General features: G+C 43.0%; 1 protein-coding gene and 1 long non-coding RNA gene across 2 annotated transcripts in view; both read left to right on the top strand.

The window, feature by feature from the left end:
• The first annotated feature begins 4258 nt into the window (after window positions 1-4258).
• On the top strand, window positions 4259-5305 carry LOC136675340 (uncharacterized). Its single transcript, XR_010796173.1, has 4 exons — window positions 4259-4350; window positions 4450-4719; window positions 4950-5033; window positions 5200-5305. It is a non-coding gene; the product is annotated as an uncharacterized lncRNA (long non-coding RNA).
• A 3105-nt stretch (window positions 5306-8410) lies between these two features.
• mtnr1aa (melatonin receptor 1A a) overlaps window positions 8411-18351 on the top strand; it is a 55389-nt gene continuing 45448 nt past the window's right edge. The window contains exon 1 of the mRNA XM_066658937.1: window positions 8411-8577. Coding sequence (XP_066515034.1) covers window positions 8412-8577 — 166 coding nt within the window. The 5' untranslated portion in view covers window position 8411. The remainder of the gene's footprint in view (window positions 8578-18351) is intronic.

The raw sequence follows: 18351 nt of genomic DNA, 5'->3' as shown, positions 1-18351 counted from the left end.
TTAAGGGAAGTTTAATTCCATAGTTTGTGTAGTGCCTGGCTCACACTACAGGATTTAAAAAATCCTGACCGATGTTGAAAATGTGAGACAACCCACACATAAAGACATTTTTCACAGATTTGTCTGTTCTTGATTATTGTTAGTTTTCAAAGTCCCTACACTATGTGATCCGCCTAGAATTAACCACCACACACTTTAAGATTACACACACCGACAGACAGCTCCGCACCTCAAATCCTCGCGGGAGTCTCTCCTGAAATGATACATCCAGAGAGCAGGCGGACTTTTCTCACACACTCGGGCTGTGTCCAAAACAGAAAGCAGTTGATACCTTTCTCTTGCTGCCTTTGTGATTGAGTCACAGATTATTCAATATTTCAGCACATTGACAGGGCACAACATGACTCTGCATTTTCCTCCCTCAGAATACTGCCTGAGCTAACAGCACTCTGGTTGTTTCAGACACATTCTTGTTGATAGAGTAAAGATTGGATTATAGACTCCCTACACTACAGGATAATCTAGGAAAATAATTGTTTAAAATCAAGAGTCCCCTTTCCATTGTCGGGAGGATTAAGTCGGCCTCAAATTTGGAAGTGTTATCCTGTAGTGTGGGCCAGGCTTAATCACTTTGCAGAGGAAATTAAGGTTGATCATTTACAGAGTCTCTAACTTTGGGGCTTCACCAATTTACTGTCTAGCCCCCTGGAGACCTTGTGCCATAAACAGAGCCTGGAGTGTCGTTTTTATAATCCCCCTTTCCCTACTTTAGGCACCAGAGAAGAATGTTATTTCGGGGGTGAATCTGAGGCTCGTGGACACTGTGGGTGTCTTGGTCAAATTTCTGAAGATTAAAAACCCCAAAAGTCAATTTTTTTTTTATGAGAGAAATCATATTCATCTTACGCTACAGTTTTCATGTTTATAAGTGTCTTTTTCACTATTTCAGTGTTGCTGAGGGCTGTGTCCCATCTCTGTGTAAAGTGGTTCACTCCAGAGAAGAGGCAGCACTGATGATTCCTCTGCTCCAGGCCCTGGACTTCACTCTCTCTCTGGATGGAGAAATACACACTTCCAGCTGTGAGGCTGTGGGGAAAGTGCTGGGCATCTCTGCCACCAGACTCAACCTCACACTAAACCCAGAAGATATCTCTCTCAGAGGAATCAGACTTCTGTTCAGACACGTCATGCACTTTCAAACACTCAGGTGAACTGTGTAGAAGTGCTTCTTCATTTATTGTTCAGTTTTGTAGGTTTTAGGGAAAATGAAACACACTGAGATTCATGTTTCCTTCTTGATGTCTTCCCTGAAAAAAACACCTTCTATTTATGGCCATGTCCTGTATCTGTAAAGCTTTTGAAGCTGTATTTGAACTGTATGAAAAATGCTCTATAAACACTGTTTTAATGATTATATTAGGATATGTTTCTTTAGAAAGTATTCAATGAATTATGTGAATATTCATATGTCTATGTATTTACATCCTATCCAGCATCTGTCATTTTCAGTTTGATCATTCAAATCCCACTGACATTAATTGTGTATGTAGATATTCTAGACAATAATTGGTCATTAATATGGTTTTGTTTCTCTGTCTCTGTGATGTTTCAGGTTGAGTGATGGTGTGGTGGTGAGGATGGTGCGAGCTCTGAGAGCAGTGAGAGCTCTTGCTCCAGTGAGGGTTGGAGAGCTCTCAGTCATCCAGAGCAAGACACAGTGGTCAGAGAGAGTGCTGTCCGGGGTCATGAGCAGTTTAGCTTCTCTCCTGAGACTTTGGAACATCCAGTGTCTGAACTTGACTGAAAACAGGATAAAGGCCCAGTCTCTCAGTGTCCTTCTGTGTCACCAGGGCCGTCTCTCCATCAGGTCTCAGAGTTTTTATTGTTAAGTGGTTTTGTCTAAATAATAAAATATAATATCAATTAAACTATTAAAATAATGTAAATGTGTGTGTGTGTATGTGTGTGTGTGTGTGTGTGTGTGTGTGTGTGTAGATTGTCTAAAGAGACTCTCCAGGAGCTGACAGTGATGGTGTATGATGCTCAGGATGAAGAACTCACACAAAGCTTCCTCCAGAAAGTGGGTGGAGATCTGACCTCCTGCTCCCTGAACTGGGAAGTGATTCACTATTTTCTGCGGTGTCACAGCGTCACTGTGGACTTTAGGAAGAGTGACATTAAAGAGCAGAACATCAGGGAACTTGTGTCTGTTCTAGACACACTCCAGATCAAGAGGTCAGAGAAAACACAGCAGTGTGACACAGCGCCTCTTACAATTTCATACTGTTATACTGTATGTGGATATAAAACATGCATCAAAATACTGAAATTAATTTTGTGTGTGTGTGTGTGTGTGTCCTCTCCACAGTCTGAGCTGCAGCTTTGTGCTGTCCATCATCAGAGAGATCTACGAGACTCGCTCCGCTCACTGTGTGTCCTGTCTTTTGAGTTCAACAGAGAACTGCATCAATCTGAACAGCAGAGAGCTGGACTCTGTCCACTGTGCTGCTCTGTGCTTCACCCTCCAGCTCTGCACTGCCCTCTCTCTCAGCCTGCTGTGGACCTCCATACCAGAGGGGGAGCTACAGAACATTGTGCCTCTCCTTAACCACATTTCTCGTCTGAGGTTTGAACTGTTCCTACTCTTCTTTAGACTTCAGTGCTGTGGTCCTCATTTGTAAATATAACTGAATTTATTTACATTTTTAATACCACATTAATTCAAAATCAACTGTGGATGTTTATACAGAATTCATTGAGATACAAGGTACAATGTGATTGTTCAGTCTTCTCTGCACAGACCTGGGATGTCTGCAGATTTATTTAAACAAATAGGAATATCACATTTAGCCATGGGCCAATAAATGATATCCAGTATCCAGATAATTCCAGCCTGTGAAAATATTAAATAAATTATAATCTACCATTGGGAGGCACGATGGCACAGCAGGTAGTGTCACAGTCACACAGTTTCCGCCGGGTGCTCCGGGTTCTTGTCATGGTCCAAGGTAGGTGGATTGGCGACTCAAATGTGTCAATAGGTGTGAGAGTGTGTCGCCCGGTGAAGGACTGGTGCCCCCTCCAGGGTGTGTTCCTGCCTTGCGCCCAGTAATTATGAGTAGACTCCGGACCCACCGCGACCCAGAACTGGATAAGTGGTTACAGACAATGAATGAATGAATAATCTAACCTTGCTGCATGACTTATTTTTTGTTTGAATGTCTTTTTTAAAAATGAAGACCTATTTAACAGAAAAGATGGCATTTAGCGGCCATTGACCAGTTGCTAGATTGCACCTCATTTACATAATGTGAATCAGCCTTTTTCCACCTGAAAATATCAATATCCAAATATCAGTCGACTCTCACTGATGATTATTGAAAGCCGGTTTGAGAAGTGGTTCAGAAAAACAAAAGGTTTTAACAAAACAAAAAGTAAATCTCAGGCCAAAAAGGTTTGGGTACCACTGACCTAAAGGAACGACAGCTGAGAGGTCACTAACAAATAAAACTCTTCACCTTCAGCTGCTGTATTCCCAGAAGAAGCCCCCAGAACTTAAGCAGGAGGCGTCTCTCTTCTGCGATGGAACAATCTAATGAATCCTTGTATTTTAGGAAACACAGGAATCAGTCCTCCCTTAGGTCACAGGAGTACAACACACAGGAAGTAGACTATTGTACATATATAAATATTGTTACATATCAGGCACACTGCACACTCAAGGTCCAGTATTGTTTCTGTCATGGTTTGGTTTTCTTTGGTGAGGTGTTTACTTCAGTGGTGAGAGCTTTGTCTGTTCCTTTTAGTTCTGTTTTTCTTGTAGAAGAGATTTAATTTGTGACTGGATTTTAACTCCTTCAGCTCGGTGTGAAGAAGTCCCAATTAGAGTGGAGTACTCTGTCCTCGATTGTAGTTGTTTCTTTGTCTGTTTCAGTCGACCAGTTCTCAACGTGGTTGTGTTTTAGTTGGGTTCAGACGTGGGCTGCCTTTCTGAAAAGATCTAGAACTGTGTAAATCATGTGTAAATGTATTTGTTTGTGTGTGCGTTAGTGTTGACAGGCTGTTGTTGCTGAGGCTGCTGCACTGCTGCAGTGACTCTGAGCTCCAGCAGGGGGCAGCATCAGCCGTTCTGCTCTCCGCTCTGAAGCACAGACTGGACTTCTCCTGCGGCTCCACTCTGGACCTTACCGAACCCTCACACACACTGACCCTGAGCACTGAGGACTGCAGAGTCATCTCCACCTCCATCCAGAGAGCTCACACACACACACAGCTGATTCTGCAGGACTGTGAGATACAGGAGAGTGGAGCGGAGCAGCTCTTCACCATTTTACACACAGTCACCCTGCTGTAAGAGACTCACTCAGATTCACCGTGGTTTAATTTAGTTCTGTTCGTGTGTTAGAAAGTTCTAACTGTGTGTGTTTGTGAATGTTGTGTCTGCTCCAGCTGCAGTAAAGCTCTGCTGCTTCAGTTCCTGTCTCTGGTTCCTGTGGGGACTGAGCGGGAGAGTGTGAGGCGAGCTGTGGCTCTCTCTCGAGCTCTGGGTGAGGAACTGGACCTCAGTGAGACACAGCTGGACCTCCAGGTCTGTCGGTCACTGGCTCTGTTTTTGGAGTATTCAGAAGGGCTATCAGAACTGGACCCCAGCCACTGCCAGCTCACTGACCACTGCCTGGAGCCGCTGCTTCCACACCTGCACAAAACCGGCGTCCTGGAGTGAGTGGACTAATGGGGAGGGGCTGATCTGGATGGGATCATTCGGAATCAAGTATCTAGAATAATTATTGTATACATAGTGTTTGAAAAGCAGGATTATAATTGGTCTCATTTTCTAATGTGTCTCAGTAAAGTCTCCTGACATTGTACAGATGAGTTGTTGTGTGCAGAGGCTGAGGAGAAGTTTGAGAATAATGACAGTGTGGTAATTATAATCTGTTTAATTTCAGCCTCAGCCACAATAACATCACTGACGTCTCCGCCGAGAGAATCTACCTCAGTGTCTCCACTAGCAGCAGTGTTCACAGTGTGAGGTAAGTTTGTGTGTGTGTGTGTGGCCTCTAAAAGTCCATCATCGCATTATAGCACTGTGTTAATGTTTACTTACAGTGTCTCTCTCTCTCTCTCTCTCTCTCTCTCTCTCTCTCTCTCTCTCTCTCTCTCTCTCTGTGTGTGTGTGTGTGTGTGATGTCTCTGCAGACTCTTCAATAACAGAATCACTCACAGAAGACTCTTCCTCTCAGACCAACGCTTTGAGATCTGGTGACATCAGTAAATGATGATGAAGAGATTTTATTTTTAATTATTATTTATTCTGTAAAATGTAAAGCTGATTTAATACAAAATGATAACATTTAAAAAGTTATAAAATGCACTACACCAGGGGTTGTCAACCCGCGGCTCCAGAGCTGCATGTGGCTCTTTGATCCCTCTGATGCGACTCAGCTTTTGAAAATAATTACTGAGTATTTAATTTAAATGTTTTTTTTTTATTTCGTTCATTTTCAAAATGTAATTCTATGAAGATTATGGCGATCTTGTAAAATCTAAAATATTTTAATATTTAAAATGTTTTTGTCGCTCTTAAAACACGTCACAACTTCCAACGTGCGACGCCCGTCAGTGTGCGGTTTCTTGAACTTTTTTACAGCTGACGGCGCCAGTAAAAGGATGACGACACGCAGAGAGAGGACAGCATTTTTATTTGCTGCCAGTGGATAATTTAAGTTTTGCGTTTTTTTTCCATTGAATTTTTCCATCTTTGCCGCTTCATCTTTTCCTCTTTAAATTGTTCATTTTAGATTTGAACATGAAGTACCAGCATTGGTTGGAAAATGAAATGACAAAAAAGAACATTTTAGTCAGTGCTGACCCATTCTTGAGTGAATAATGAAATTAATTCATGATATTTGTGAACACGTTTGGAAAAGAAATGGCCAAACGTTAAATTTGCATTTTCATTTAATTGCTTTTATTTCAATTATGATTTTGGCAGGATTTACCTCCTTTATATTCCCTTATAAAGCCCTACGTTATGTACAGCTCTGTAATACAAACACTGGCCGCTGGAGGGCGGTGAAGCATGTGTTTATTTTTAATAAACTTTACCTGTTTCCACAGTGTAGTGCTCTAATGTTATTTAAGTGCAGTCAGTCAATCGGCACATTATAAAATACCAATAAATCCGTCTTTACATCACTACTGCTGTTCTGTTCTTTCTTTCTTTCTTTCTTTCTTTCTCCTTTCTTTTTCTTTTAAATAATTGGAGTCTGTTCCACAAAAAATAGAGTTTGTAATTCTACAAAAATGGAGACTGTACACATACAACTGCAAAGCTCTAATTAAAAAATAATGTCAAAATGATTTTATTCCGTGTCTCTCCTTGTTACTGAAATACAGTCATTCAATCTTTGACCTCTAGATGGCACTCGGCCATCTATAAAATACCAATAACTTTTACAGTTTTTCTCAATTGCTAAAACACAAAACTCTGTTGTCTCTGTGTTGCCTTGCGATGGACTGGTGCCTCCACCAGGGTGAGTTCCTGCCTTGCGCCCAGTGATTCTGGGTTGGCTCTGGACCCACCGCGACCCTGAACTGGAAAAGAGGTTACAGACAATGAATGAAAGTTGAAACAAAAAAAACAAAGTTGAAAACAAAAACAACCTGGTGTCACTCAAGGAGGAAGTGTCAGTCTGTATCTTAAAATGATATGAGGTTCCATTATGGCTCTAGGATTAAAAATACTCTTTACTTCAGGAATCCTTTATTAACAGTTTACTAACAGAACCAAAAGTGATATCTGTGAACCCTTTTGAGCAGGTTCTAGGACAGTACCCTTCTCTGATCCTCCACAGAACCATTATTAATAAAGGTTCTTTAAAGAACCACATATGGGTTGTCATCATTTCAATAAAAATAATTTGAGAGTTTATAAATTACAATGCACAGAGTTTAAGGTGGAGACCAGTGAAAAAAGCTATAAGATACATTAAGGCAGAGGCAGAGACAGTAGAACAGAAATAACTCACATTGACACTAATGCTGAAGGTATCTCTAGCTGTGTAGAGTTCATTGTCTCAGTTCTAGTGTCCTAATGTCCAGCTAACTACAGATTTAGAAGACGTTGTCTTTCTCAGACGGAGTTACAGTCCAGCTTTTGATGTTTCTCAGTACTCATCAGTCACAATACTACGGTCAAGTGTGGACTACAGTCGTGTGTGTGTGTGTGAATTCTGCCTTCAGGGACATCTATTTGATCCTAAAAATGAACTTTTAAAAGACTATCCACTGCTATTCACATTTTCTTCCTTTGTAGTTCCACTGTAGTTCTCTTGGGTGAAGTTTGATCTGATGATGATAGTGATGTAGAAGAAAAAGATGAAGATGATGGTGATGAAGGTGGTGATGATGATGATGATGATGATGAAGGTGATTATGAAGATGAGGTTATGTTTATGAACATGGAGACCTGTGTTTCTGTAGCAATGTCAACACAGCGCTGAAGACTCGTGCTGCGCGCTCCCGGCAGGTGGCAGCACGGGCGCGCGCTCAGGAGCCGGTAATAAAGCGGAGTGGAACCGGTGTAAAGCCTGGATTCTCTCCGTCTCTGGTTTGTTTACACAAAAGTTTGGAGACACCTGCTCCTCCTCTTCTGGGAGGCTTTATTCTGCTTCAACATATTTGAACATTGCTGTGAGGATTTGATGGCGCTCAGCCACATGTACCTCAGTGACGCCAGGTCCTGGAGGATTAGTTCAGGATCACAGACTCTATCACAAGTCAATTCACAGCTGCATGAGTCCAGGAGCACAGTTCCACTGTTCCACAGTCCACTGATGGGGGTCTCTGTACCCTCTAGCCCACACTGGCCTTAGCTATTTATAAGAAGCTGAACAAAAATAAACAAATACATTTCTAAGCTCTCTGGAGGTACTCGTGCGCTGTGATGAAGCGGACGGACCCTCGTGCGCACACGCCGCGCCCTCCCGCGTCACAATTGGTCCAGCGGCATCCCGCCTCACGCATTCATACTCGAGTGAAGCGAGCACGCGCCAGGGTGGGCGTGGTCTGTGGTGGAGCGGGCGCGAATAAAAACAAATCCCACATAAGGCGGAGAGATGGGCGCGCGCCGCCGCCACAAAGAGCGCAGCTCCGCGCGAGAGGAGCGCAGCGGCGGGAGCGGGCAACTCGGCTCAGGGGGGGGGGGCAAGAGTGAGGGGCAGCACGCGCGAGGAGGAGCAAACATGGAGAGAAGAAGCCGCGCGTCGGAGGCTCGTGGCTCCGGATCATTGATGTTGAGCGCAAGGGAGAGAGGGCGACACTGAGAGAGAGAGAGAGAGAGAGAGAGAGAGAGAGAGAGAGAGAGAGAGAGAAAGTTTGGGGGCTCCGTGGTGCTGGTGGTCAGTGAGATGCTCTTTAATGGAAGTTATGGTAACGGCTCTGCGCTCGAGCAGCGGCCGCGCTGGGTGGCCACCACGCTGGGCTGCTTCCTCATCTTCACCATCGTGGTGGATATACTGGGCAACCTGCTGGTCATCTTCTCCGTCTACAGGAACAAGAAGCTGCGCAACGCAGGTAAACACGCTCCCTGTGTGTGGGCGTGTGTGTGAGTGTGTGTACAGACAACAACAAAAAGTCAGCCAACTTTCCAGCATCGCTTTATACAGTGTTCACAACTTGTGCTGAATCTCAATTCTCAGCTGGACCCCTATCCCTTATCTAGTGCACTTTGTGGGCTATGACCTTCATTAGACTTTAGACTGTTAGTTACTTTCTTGCTGCAGGTGCAAATAAACAAACCTGGTGTCACACAGGAATGAAGTGTCAGTCTGTATCTTAAAATGACACGAGGTTCCATTATGGCTCTAGAAGTAGAACCTTCTTAAGGTGGATCCATATACTGACACCATACTCTTTATTTCAGGGACCCTTTATTAAAAGTTTACTAACAGAACCAAAAGTGATATCCGTGAACCCTTCTGAGCAGGTTCTAGGACACTAGGACCTCTCTGATCCTCCACAGAACCATTATTAATAAAGGTTCTTTAAAGAACCACATATGTTAGGGTTGCCATCATTAATGTCCAGCTAACAGCTAGGGGTAGTGTCTGTCCTGCTGTAACAGACCTAATGCAGCTCCAGAGGCCATTACCAAGTCACTACAGGGTGAAATGATGCTGGTGAAGCAGATACATATGAAAACGTGTGTTACAGGAGAAGTGCTGATGTAGCCTCTTTGTCCTCGCAGCAGTAAAGACGCTCTGGATCAGTTTGGACAGATTTAGAAGATGATGTCTTTCTCAGACGGAGTTACAGTCCAGCGTTTGATGTTTCTCAGTACTCATCAGTCACAATACTACTGCCAAGTGTGGACAAGTTGTGTGTGTGTGTGTGTGTGTGTGTGAGAGAGAGAGAGAGAGAGAGAGAGAGAGAGAATTCTGTCACTGCCATCAGAGACTTTTAAAAAGGAATTTCAACAGAATCAGAACTAAACTCCATGTGATGCTTTGGGCAGGATTTAAGTCTGGACTCTTTGTTATTTCATATTGCCACCTTTAAAGTGCCAGACTGTGTTTTAAAGAGTGTTGTGAGGACAAACTGTGTCTAATGTAATGCAGATAATGACTCAGGAGACTCATGTTGACTGCTGCTAAAATGGCTGTTGCTGTGTTGTAAAACACTGTGACGTCTGGTTCCATTGACCACAAGTGTAAAGTCACATCTGTCCTCCCTGAATGAACTCGCGTCCACCTCATCCACGGAATCACCCTGAGACTGGGTCCACCTTAAGAGTGTGTTGTATTGCCTCAGAGCAGGATAAAAACGTGCCGCTGTCCTGTTTTCCAGCGGATTCCGTGTGGCATTAAGAGATTTACTCGTCCCTTCAAAGTTTCATTCATCTATTTCAGCTCTGTTTATCCCTCCAGCCCCTCCCTCGGCTGTTCGTCTCTCGTCATGGAACCACTTTCCATTACTTCACTCTAATCCCTGGTGTTTTTCAAAATTGCATGTATATATGTTTACGCTTATGAAATAACATGGATTAAGCTCTTTTAATAGAATCCATGGTCATAGCGTTATGTAAATAGAGGCTGGCTAGTGGTTCCAGGGCACTGTCAATCATTTTCTTTTATCCAATCAGAATTATTGACCAGTCTAAAGCCCAGGGCCGTCACTAGAGATTAATGATTAGGGGGGGCTAAGATTTAACTGGGGGGTCTGAGGTAATTGCCTCATAGCAGCACATTTCTTTGACGAGGTACAGATTAAGCCAAGCCCCCTGTAGGAGGGACTGTGACTCCATTGGCTGCACACTCAATGATAACGATGGTAACTCTGGCTGCTGATTGGCTAAATAAAGGTGATGACCAATGAAAAGCGTGTTCTCTGTTTAGGAGCCGTGGAGACTACCCCCTCGCTCTGGCTGAGAGAGAGCTGCGTGTTTCTGTTGCAGTCATAAAAAGTGTGTCCTCAAAAATACGTAACAAAATGCGTTCCGTATCAGTTAAAAACGGAACGTAACTTTTAGTGTCCGAATATAGGACAATCCCATATTTTACGGGACGGTTGGCAGCACTGTGTGCGAATTCAGTCAGGAAGGCAATACAAACCAATAGCCAACGGCCTTCTGGAGACAGAGGACCATTGTTGAAAATGAAAAGATTCCGGGGCTAAATAACATTTTAAAGAACACCTCCTGGCTGAAGCCCCCTAAACCAGGTCTAACCACATCCATGCTAAAGCCAAAGTTACCATGCTCAATGTCAAGAGTTGGCTAGAGGGGTTTAAAACAGAACAGCACTTGTTTGTGGAGCCGTGGGTTCCAGAACTAATCGTCCAAAATTCAACATCTGACTTCACTAAGACAATACAATCAAATCCTCACTGCACTGTTCCAGCATCTGTTACAATCTGTTACACCACTCCATCTCATCCCAGAGGCAATGAATGGTGTTCTATTACTCCAGAGAACGCAGGTCCCCTTCACAGCCCAGTGCTGACTGACTTTAGACCCCAGTAGACCACAGGCTTTAGATCAGAGTCAGAACTCTACGCACCTCAATACTGTTGTTTTTGTAGAAATACGTTTACTACAGAAATGAACCTGAGGTCCTGTTTAAAGAGGCATGTTTATTTCAAACAGCTTCTAGAGCACAAAGGAAAATGTGCTTCATTGATTTAAGGTAGAACTTAATGTTAGTGTCGGAATATTATCAAGCGCCATTTAAGGTAAAAAGGAGTTCCAGAATTTTATTCTCAATTGAAGGTGCGGGAAAACAGCACACAAATATAATTATGTTTCCGTGCCATTTAATTCGAAACGGAGAGCTGTACCCTTTAAGGTGGATCGGGCATCGAGTTTGTAATTCTGGTTAGAATCTGCATTGTTTTTGCTGGAGATGTCTTGTTTGAAGCAAAATGTTGAAACCAACATTTTTACAGCCACACATTTGTTTACAGTGTGCCCAATCTCACCTCCCTGTCCTGGTTTCACCTCCCTTGGTTTCAAGGGTCCTTGGTGAGTAAAATCAGGACAGGGAGGTGAGACTGGAACTGCTGCTCCATGGTTCTATCACTGCTCCGTGTTCCCCACCCCCAGATAAAACAAACCCACATTACGTGCTGGAGCTGTGGAGATGTGTCTGGGAAATTGTTTCTAACTTTGGTTGATGCTGTAACTTACGTGAAGATTAAAACAGTATCAATAATTGTTAGGAATATATACTGTACTTTTACTGTACTGGAGTGAGGGATTATCGGGCCATACAATATGGAACCTCAACTGTGTGTGTGTGCGTGTGCGTGTGTGTACATATTAAATTAGTGGATTTATTTAATCATATATGAGTCTTTGGAAGTCATTTCCATTCATTCTTCCACAGTGTGGCTCCTGTCTGGTGTAACACTGTGGTGGTGGTGGTGGTGTGTGTGCATTGGGGGGTGGGGGTTGGCCCCTGGTCTGGTGTTTAGAGGCTGTAACTGCTGTAGTGATGGCTATTGATTTTCAGTCCTGAGTGAGTGAAGCAACAACATTTCTACTTTACAGTCACCATCTTTCATTTTGATACTTTCACTAATCAGGATTACAGGGAAATTCATTAGTGTTGCCTTTTTAACCCTTAGAAGTCTCATCTAATAATAATATTGTAATAATTCTAAAATATAAATCCCAGTTTCTTTATTTCTAGAGTGAAACAAGCCTAAATTTAGTCTAATCTGTTGGTGTTTTATATTAAATACTACAAGACCCTGGGTCTACCTAGAGAGTGCGACAGTATGTCCAATGTGTTTTTGTGCTGTGGTCGCTGGAGTAGACAATGCCCACCAGCTCAGAACCAAGGGACAGAGCAGGATCTCACCCCTTTTTCTTCTTTTTTGTGTCATGGTCAGGCAACACCTGCTGAATTGGACACACATCAATGGAGCGCTGCGTCCAGTTAAGCTGAGGTTACACTAGATTTAGGGGGAGGGGTGGCCATAGAAGAGTGTGAGGACCACAGCCTCGCGGGTGAAGACCGGATCAGATACACAGTAGCCAGATGTGTGTGGACACCTGTTTGTCCAGGTGGGATCAAGAGTATCGATAGACAGTTTTCTGCACTGAGTGTTCAATCTTTTTGGTGTGAATTTAATATGGAAATGGCATTCTTTTAAAATATGCTGCTGGATGATGTACCAGGACAACCCATCACCAAAGCCCTGTACACACATCAACACACTCAGTCTGAGCAAGTGAGCACTGTGCGCTGTATTGGAATACACACTGTTTGCGTGAGTCCAGCTGCTGAACTGCTGGACACACTCACCCCTCCTCCTGCCAGCTGAGTGTAGAGATTTTCTGTGTGTGTGTGTGTGTGTGTGTGTGCACGTGTTTGTGTGTGTGTGGGGAGAGATTTGAAACGTCGCTTACATGCACGTCCTCCCCCAAGCCTGTGCGATTCAGCAGTAATCTAGGATGACTCTCTCTCTCTCTCTCTCTCTCTCTCTCTCTCTCTCTCTCTCTCTCTCTCTCTCTGTCAGTCGTTACTGGGTCACAGATAACAGGATGATGATAATGATGAAAATGAGAGTAAATTTATGGTGTTTCTTGTGCTGTTGTTGCATATATTCCACTGCCCCCAGGCCACCAGTAACATTAAAGGGCCCATATCATCATCTTTTACGTAAATGAATTTGATGTAGTATGTAAACAGTGTGTTAAGGTACTATTAATATCCAGAGCCCATAAATAGTATTAAACCCAAATAAAAACACAGAACAAGCCTGAATATGTTGTATTTGTGATGTCACAAAAAACAACCTATTTACATTTGTGTATGCCCACCTATTCATGCTGAAGCTAGAGGATGTGTTGAAGTCCCACCTGCTTTGGGGTCGACCCAAACATTTTCACAATTTCACACACTCACCCAGTCATTCACACACTCAAGCCTGTGGATAATTTCACACACTCATTCACACACTCGCACCTGTAGACAGCTTCACACACTCACTAAGTCACTCACACTCACACCTGTGTACAATTTTACACACTCACCCAGTCACACAGTGTAGGAAGCCAGAGCACCTGGAGGAAACACATGCAGACACAGGGAAAACACCCCACACTCCTCACAGATAGTACCCTGGGACCCCAACCCCCTGGATCTATGTGCCAATCTCATGACCTACAGCCAACCTGTTGACAGTGTATTTCGTTGCTGTCCAATTTTTAGTTTGCTACATCCAGCTGCCCTTCACATTGTGTGAAAATTACACGATGAACCGAACAATACAAATGCTTCAAAATTACTTGGAAGTATGTCATTTTACACTGACTTCTATTGGAACTTAAGAAGTTTTTTTTCCTTCCCCTGTAACGTTGTTGTTTTTGAGATAAATGGTTTACATTGGACAGCAATGCTATATAAATATATGAATGGTCAGAATATCTAACAAGATTCTCATATTTACATATAACAGCTGTCAATCACAGTGGTGACGTACACAAAGCAACAGGAAATAAACATTGTCATTACCTATAGATCAGTCAAATCACAGTGGCATAATAAACAGCCATCACTGGGTCAGATCTCATTACCCCTCTGTGTCCCAGGGTCTGGCCTCACCCCTATTCCCACCATTCATCTAAATAGTGTTTATTTTCCAAAGATCGTAAATGTTTTTACTGGCCCCTTGTTTTGCGCAGATGTTGTTTGGGTTTGGTTCCTTGGTTGTCCTCCTAAATTATGTTGTTTCTGTGTTCATGTTTGTAGCTGTGGTTCATTAGACATGCTTTGCTTGTTATTACTTCTTTAATATCGGTGACGACTGTGTTCATATTTATGGTGATAATGAGTCAGGAGGGTTTGGCCTTTCCACTGAGGCAGATGAGAAGAAAACATTGTGTTCCACTGAATGGGACTGTGTGTATTTACACTAGGATCCATCTCCAAATGTTTGTAACCCCCCCCCCCCCAGTATCCCCTTATAATGAGTGGTTTCCACTATTTTGATTGCATAGATTGCATAATCTCTATTTGAAAACATTGCCTAAAGAATAGGAGCCTAGGCTTATCTATCCTAATGCTGGGTGTGGGCCAGAGGGGTATAACAATCCCCAGTAGTGTGTTTTCTGCAGTGGATTTTGTAATTACTAATTATCCAATATCAGTGCTTGGCCTCTAATTTATGTGTGGCTGAATGCCATCAAATCCTCACTGAAACGTTTACAAATTCACTTGTGTTAAAGGAACACTAGGTAATATATTTACCTTGAATTTACAGCGTCAAACTTATTGCAATGCTCCACTGAGCTGTAATGAGTAGAATAGTGCCTCTGTCATTGCTACTTCAGGCTCAGCACTGCAGAAACTGCATGCTATTTCAGCAGGGGGGCTGGTTCATATACCCCTCCAGATTTCAGATTTTCAATGCTGCAAAAGTGAATTACACTCTGCAACTGTAGGGGGAGACCAGCGCACCAATAGCACATTTTGCCTAGTGTACCTTTAAACCAAGTATAATAATACCGGTAGCCAATAGAGATCAAGAGTGCAAGCCATAGCATATTTTTCCTGAGGTGAAAACATTAAGATGAACTGTTAAGTAGCCTAATTAGCTAGCTAACGTTAGCTGTTGACATGAACAAGCACACTGTATATTAATCCAACACAGCAAAGAATATTGATAAGAGAGTTGACCATATAGTGGCCACAGATTTACTCTGGAGCCGTGAAGCTACAGTAACAAGAAGCACCAGCTAAAAGCCACTAGTTAGCATTGTGCTAGCTCTGTGTTTTAATTGTTCCATATTGATACTGAATCTCAGGGATATCACATGGTATCATAGTAGAATCTGTTTCACAACGAGAAGAAGATTCATGGTTTAGTCGGAAATTGGAACATCAACTAGAACAAAAACACAAACAAATAAACAAACAAACAGACAAACAACATCCCCGCAGTTTCACAGCTGCTCTGCTCATGGAGGACTTGTTAATGCAATGAATGAGTCAGGTGTGAGTCAGGTGAGTTACAGCAGGGAAATCCCTGAACCCTGCTCTATTGTGGTCCTCCAGGACTGAAGTTGAGTAACAGTGGCCTGGAGGGACATGAGATTTAGGGTCGGCTCACTGATCCCCCACAAGGCCGCAGCTGGAGAACAGCATTGTTTTTGTCCTCTTCAGATGCTCTCTGTTAATATGTGTGTGGTGTTTTCTTCAGCAGATATTGGCACAAAGCAGCTTTATCTCTGTGCAGGGTGCAGGCGCCTAATGAAATAAATGAGAGGTGAAAACAATGTGCATCTATCGAAACACTCCCCAAGACCAGCAGGAAGAAACCTCTTCACTTCCTTATTTATAGTCCTACAAGTTTTATTAGTACACAAACACAAGGGATCGACGAAATGAGTCACAGACTTGTGATAGAAATCTCTGTTTGTTAATAAATAATGTAGCGGAAACGTTTTTTATTTTTGAAACCACAGTGGTGTTTTCTTTTTTTTTCAGCAGTTTAGAGAGTGTTTCTAATAAAGTGGCCAATTAGTGTCAGTAGAAGGGGCCGTTTCTGATAAAGTGGCCAGTGAGTGTCAGTATTAGGGGGTGTTTCTGATAAAGTGGCCAGTGAGTGACAGTAGAGGGGGGTGTTTCTGATAAAGTGTCCAGTGAGTGTCAGTTGAAGCGGGGTGTTTCTGATAAAGTGGCCAGTAAGTGTCAGTATTTAGGCAGTGTTTCTGATAAAGTGGACAGTGAGTGTCAGTAGAAGGGGGGTGTTTCTGATAAAGTGGACAGTGAGTGTCAGTAGAAGGGGGTGTTTCTGATAAAGTGGACAGTGAGTGTCAGTAGAAGGGGGATGTTTCTGATAAATTTGCCAGTGAGTGTCAGTAAAACAGGGGTGTTTCTGACAAAGTGGCAAGTGACTGTCATTTGAATGGGGGTGTTTCTGATAAAGTGGCCAGTTACTGTCAGTAAAACAGGGGTGTTTCTACTAAAGTGGCCAGTGAGTGTCAGTAGTAGTGGGCATTTCTGATAAAACTGCCAGTGTGTGTCTGTAGAAGGGGGGAGGGTTCCCATAATGTGGACAGTGAATGTCAGTAGAAGGTGGTGTTTCTAATAAATTAGTTTGGAATACATATATTTTTAATTATGTCTCATTAGAAATAGTGCTGTGATGATTTTGTAGTGGATAAAAATAAACAGGAGGCTTCCAAGCAGCTGGAGGAGAGTGAGCTTGGGGCTAAAGCCGAGTGCCACACTATCACAGGATCAGGCTTGTGACTGAAGGAATGAGGAGCAGCCGTATGGCATTTTCCATCCAGGTGGGGCCCATCCCATTACTTTCCACACTCAAAGTGCCCACAGTGACAGAGCTAACCATATTATCATACTGCCCAGCTGAGACCAAAGTCCACTGAGAATGCAGTTCCACAGTGCTGTGGGATTTATGACCTTACAGGCAGCACTTAACATTTTGAATGGTGACCTTAGTGTCATGTGCACCTGCCCCATTTCCAAAAAGAGCTGGCAAACACACATTGCTAAATATTCAGATCAGAATTTTTCTTGATTGTATATTTAGCTAGGGGCGACACGGTGGCGCAGCAGGTAGTGTCACAGTCACACAGGGGTTTGTGGGTTTGATTCCCGCTCCGGGTGACTGTCTGTGAGGAGTTGGTGTGTTCTCCCCGTGTGCGTGTGTGTTTCCTCCGGGTGCTCCGGTTTCCTCCCACAGTCCAAAAACACACGTTGGTAGGTGGACTGGAGACTCAAAAGTGTCTGTAGGTGTGCGTGAATGTGTGTGAGTGTCATCCTGTGAAGGACTGGCGCCCCCTCCAGGGTGTATTTTACCACCTTGCGCCCAATGATTCCAGGTAGGCTCTGGACCCACCGCGACCCAGAACTGGATAAGCGGTTACAGATAATGAATGAATGTATATTTAGCTAGATCTTCCATTGGTGAGGCCTTCAGAAAAGACAGCGTTAGAGGGCTGTAAAAGTTAGACCTGATTTCATTTTATTTTAACCCCCCGCTCTGTGCTTTATAGGAGTCCTAAGTATGTTTTTGAGTACAGATTTGTCTAAAGGAATCATGCTAAAAATGCAACACACAAGGTTTAGTATATGCCAGTGTTAGTTTCAAGCTTTGTGTAAGACACAGAATTAATACTTATAAGCTTCAAATATCTGTTCATTTTAAACAGCTCAAAATGTGCACCACTTTTAGTTTGTATCTTAACAGTATTAAACTCATAGATGTGCTAGCGGAAAACCAAACTCAGTGTATAATGTATACAGCAGTACAAAGGTATTTACAGAAGATAAACAAGTTTATGGTGACTTCAGAAAGCTCATTCTTTGCATGTCCAACTAAAGAAGGTCAGAAAAATCTTACTGGCAGTGAGCTAGTCCTTGCTTTGCTGCTGTGGACATATTTAAAAAGCTCTTAACAGCTTTCATCCTGAAATGAAAGTGCTGTGTGTTTTTTGCATCATTTATAGTAAGAATAGACACAGACTGAGCCTGTCCTTGTAGTCCAATTATCCTTGGATCACCACATCATGTTTTTAAGCACGGTGTTAATAAATTGCAGCATACGCAAATTACAAACGCAAAGTTGTCAGTTCTTCAGTCTTCTCAGCACCTGAGAAATAACCACACATTCATTCTGTGAAGTTTAGGGACACATTCTCATCCATCTCTCAGGTAGTTTGGCTCTTCTTAGCTGCAGCAACAGCCTCTGCTCTTCTAACAAGGAGTTCAAGGTCAAGATCCAGTTCTGGTGTTGGGTGATTAGCTCTGGATCCCAACCAAAACTTTTAGGATCGACCTTGATCACTACAGAAAATACAGTTCAGCTGCTCCACAG

This window comes from Hoplias malabaricus, chromosome 2, assembly GCF_029633855.1.
Source record: "Hoplias malabaricus isolate fHopMal1 chromosome 2, fHopMal1.hap1, whole genome shotgun sequence".
In the NCBI taxonomy this organism is placed as follows: Eukaryota; Metazoa; Chordata; class Actinopteri; order Characiformes; family Erythrinidae; genus Hoplias; species Hoplias malabaricus.
The sequence above is the reverse complement of the archived record's forward strand: the minus strand, read 5'-3'. Positions and strand labels throughout refer to the sequence as shown.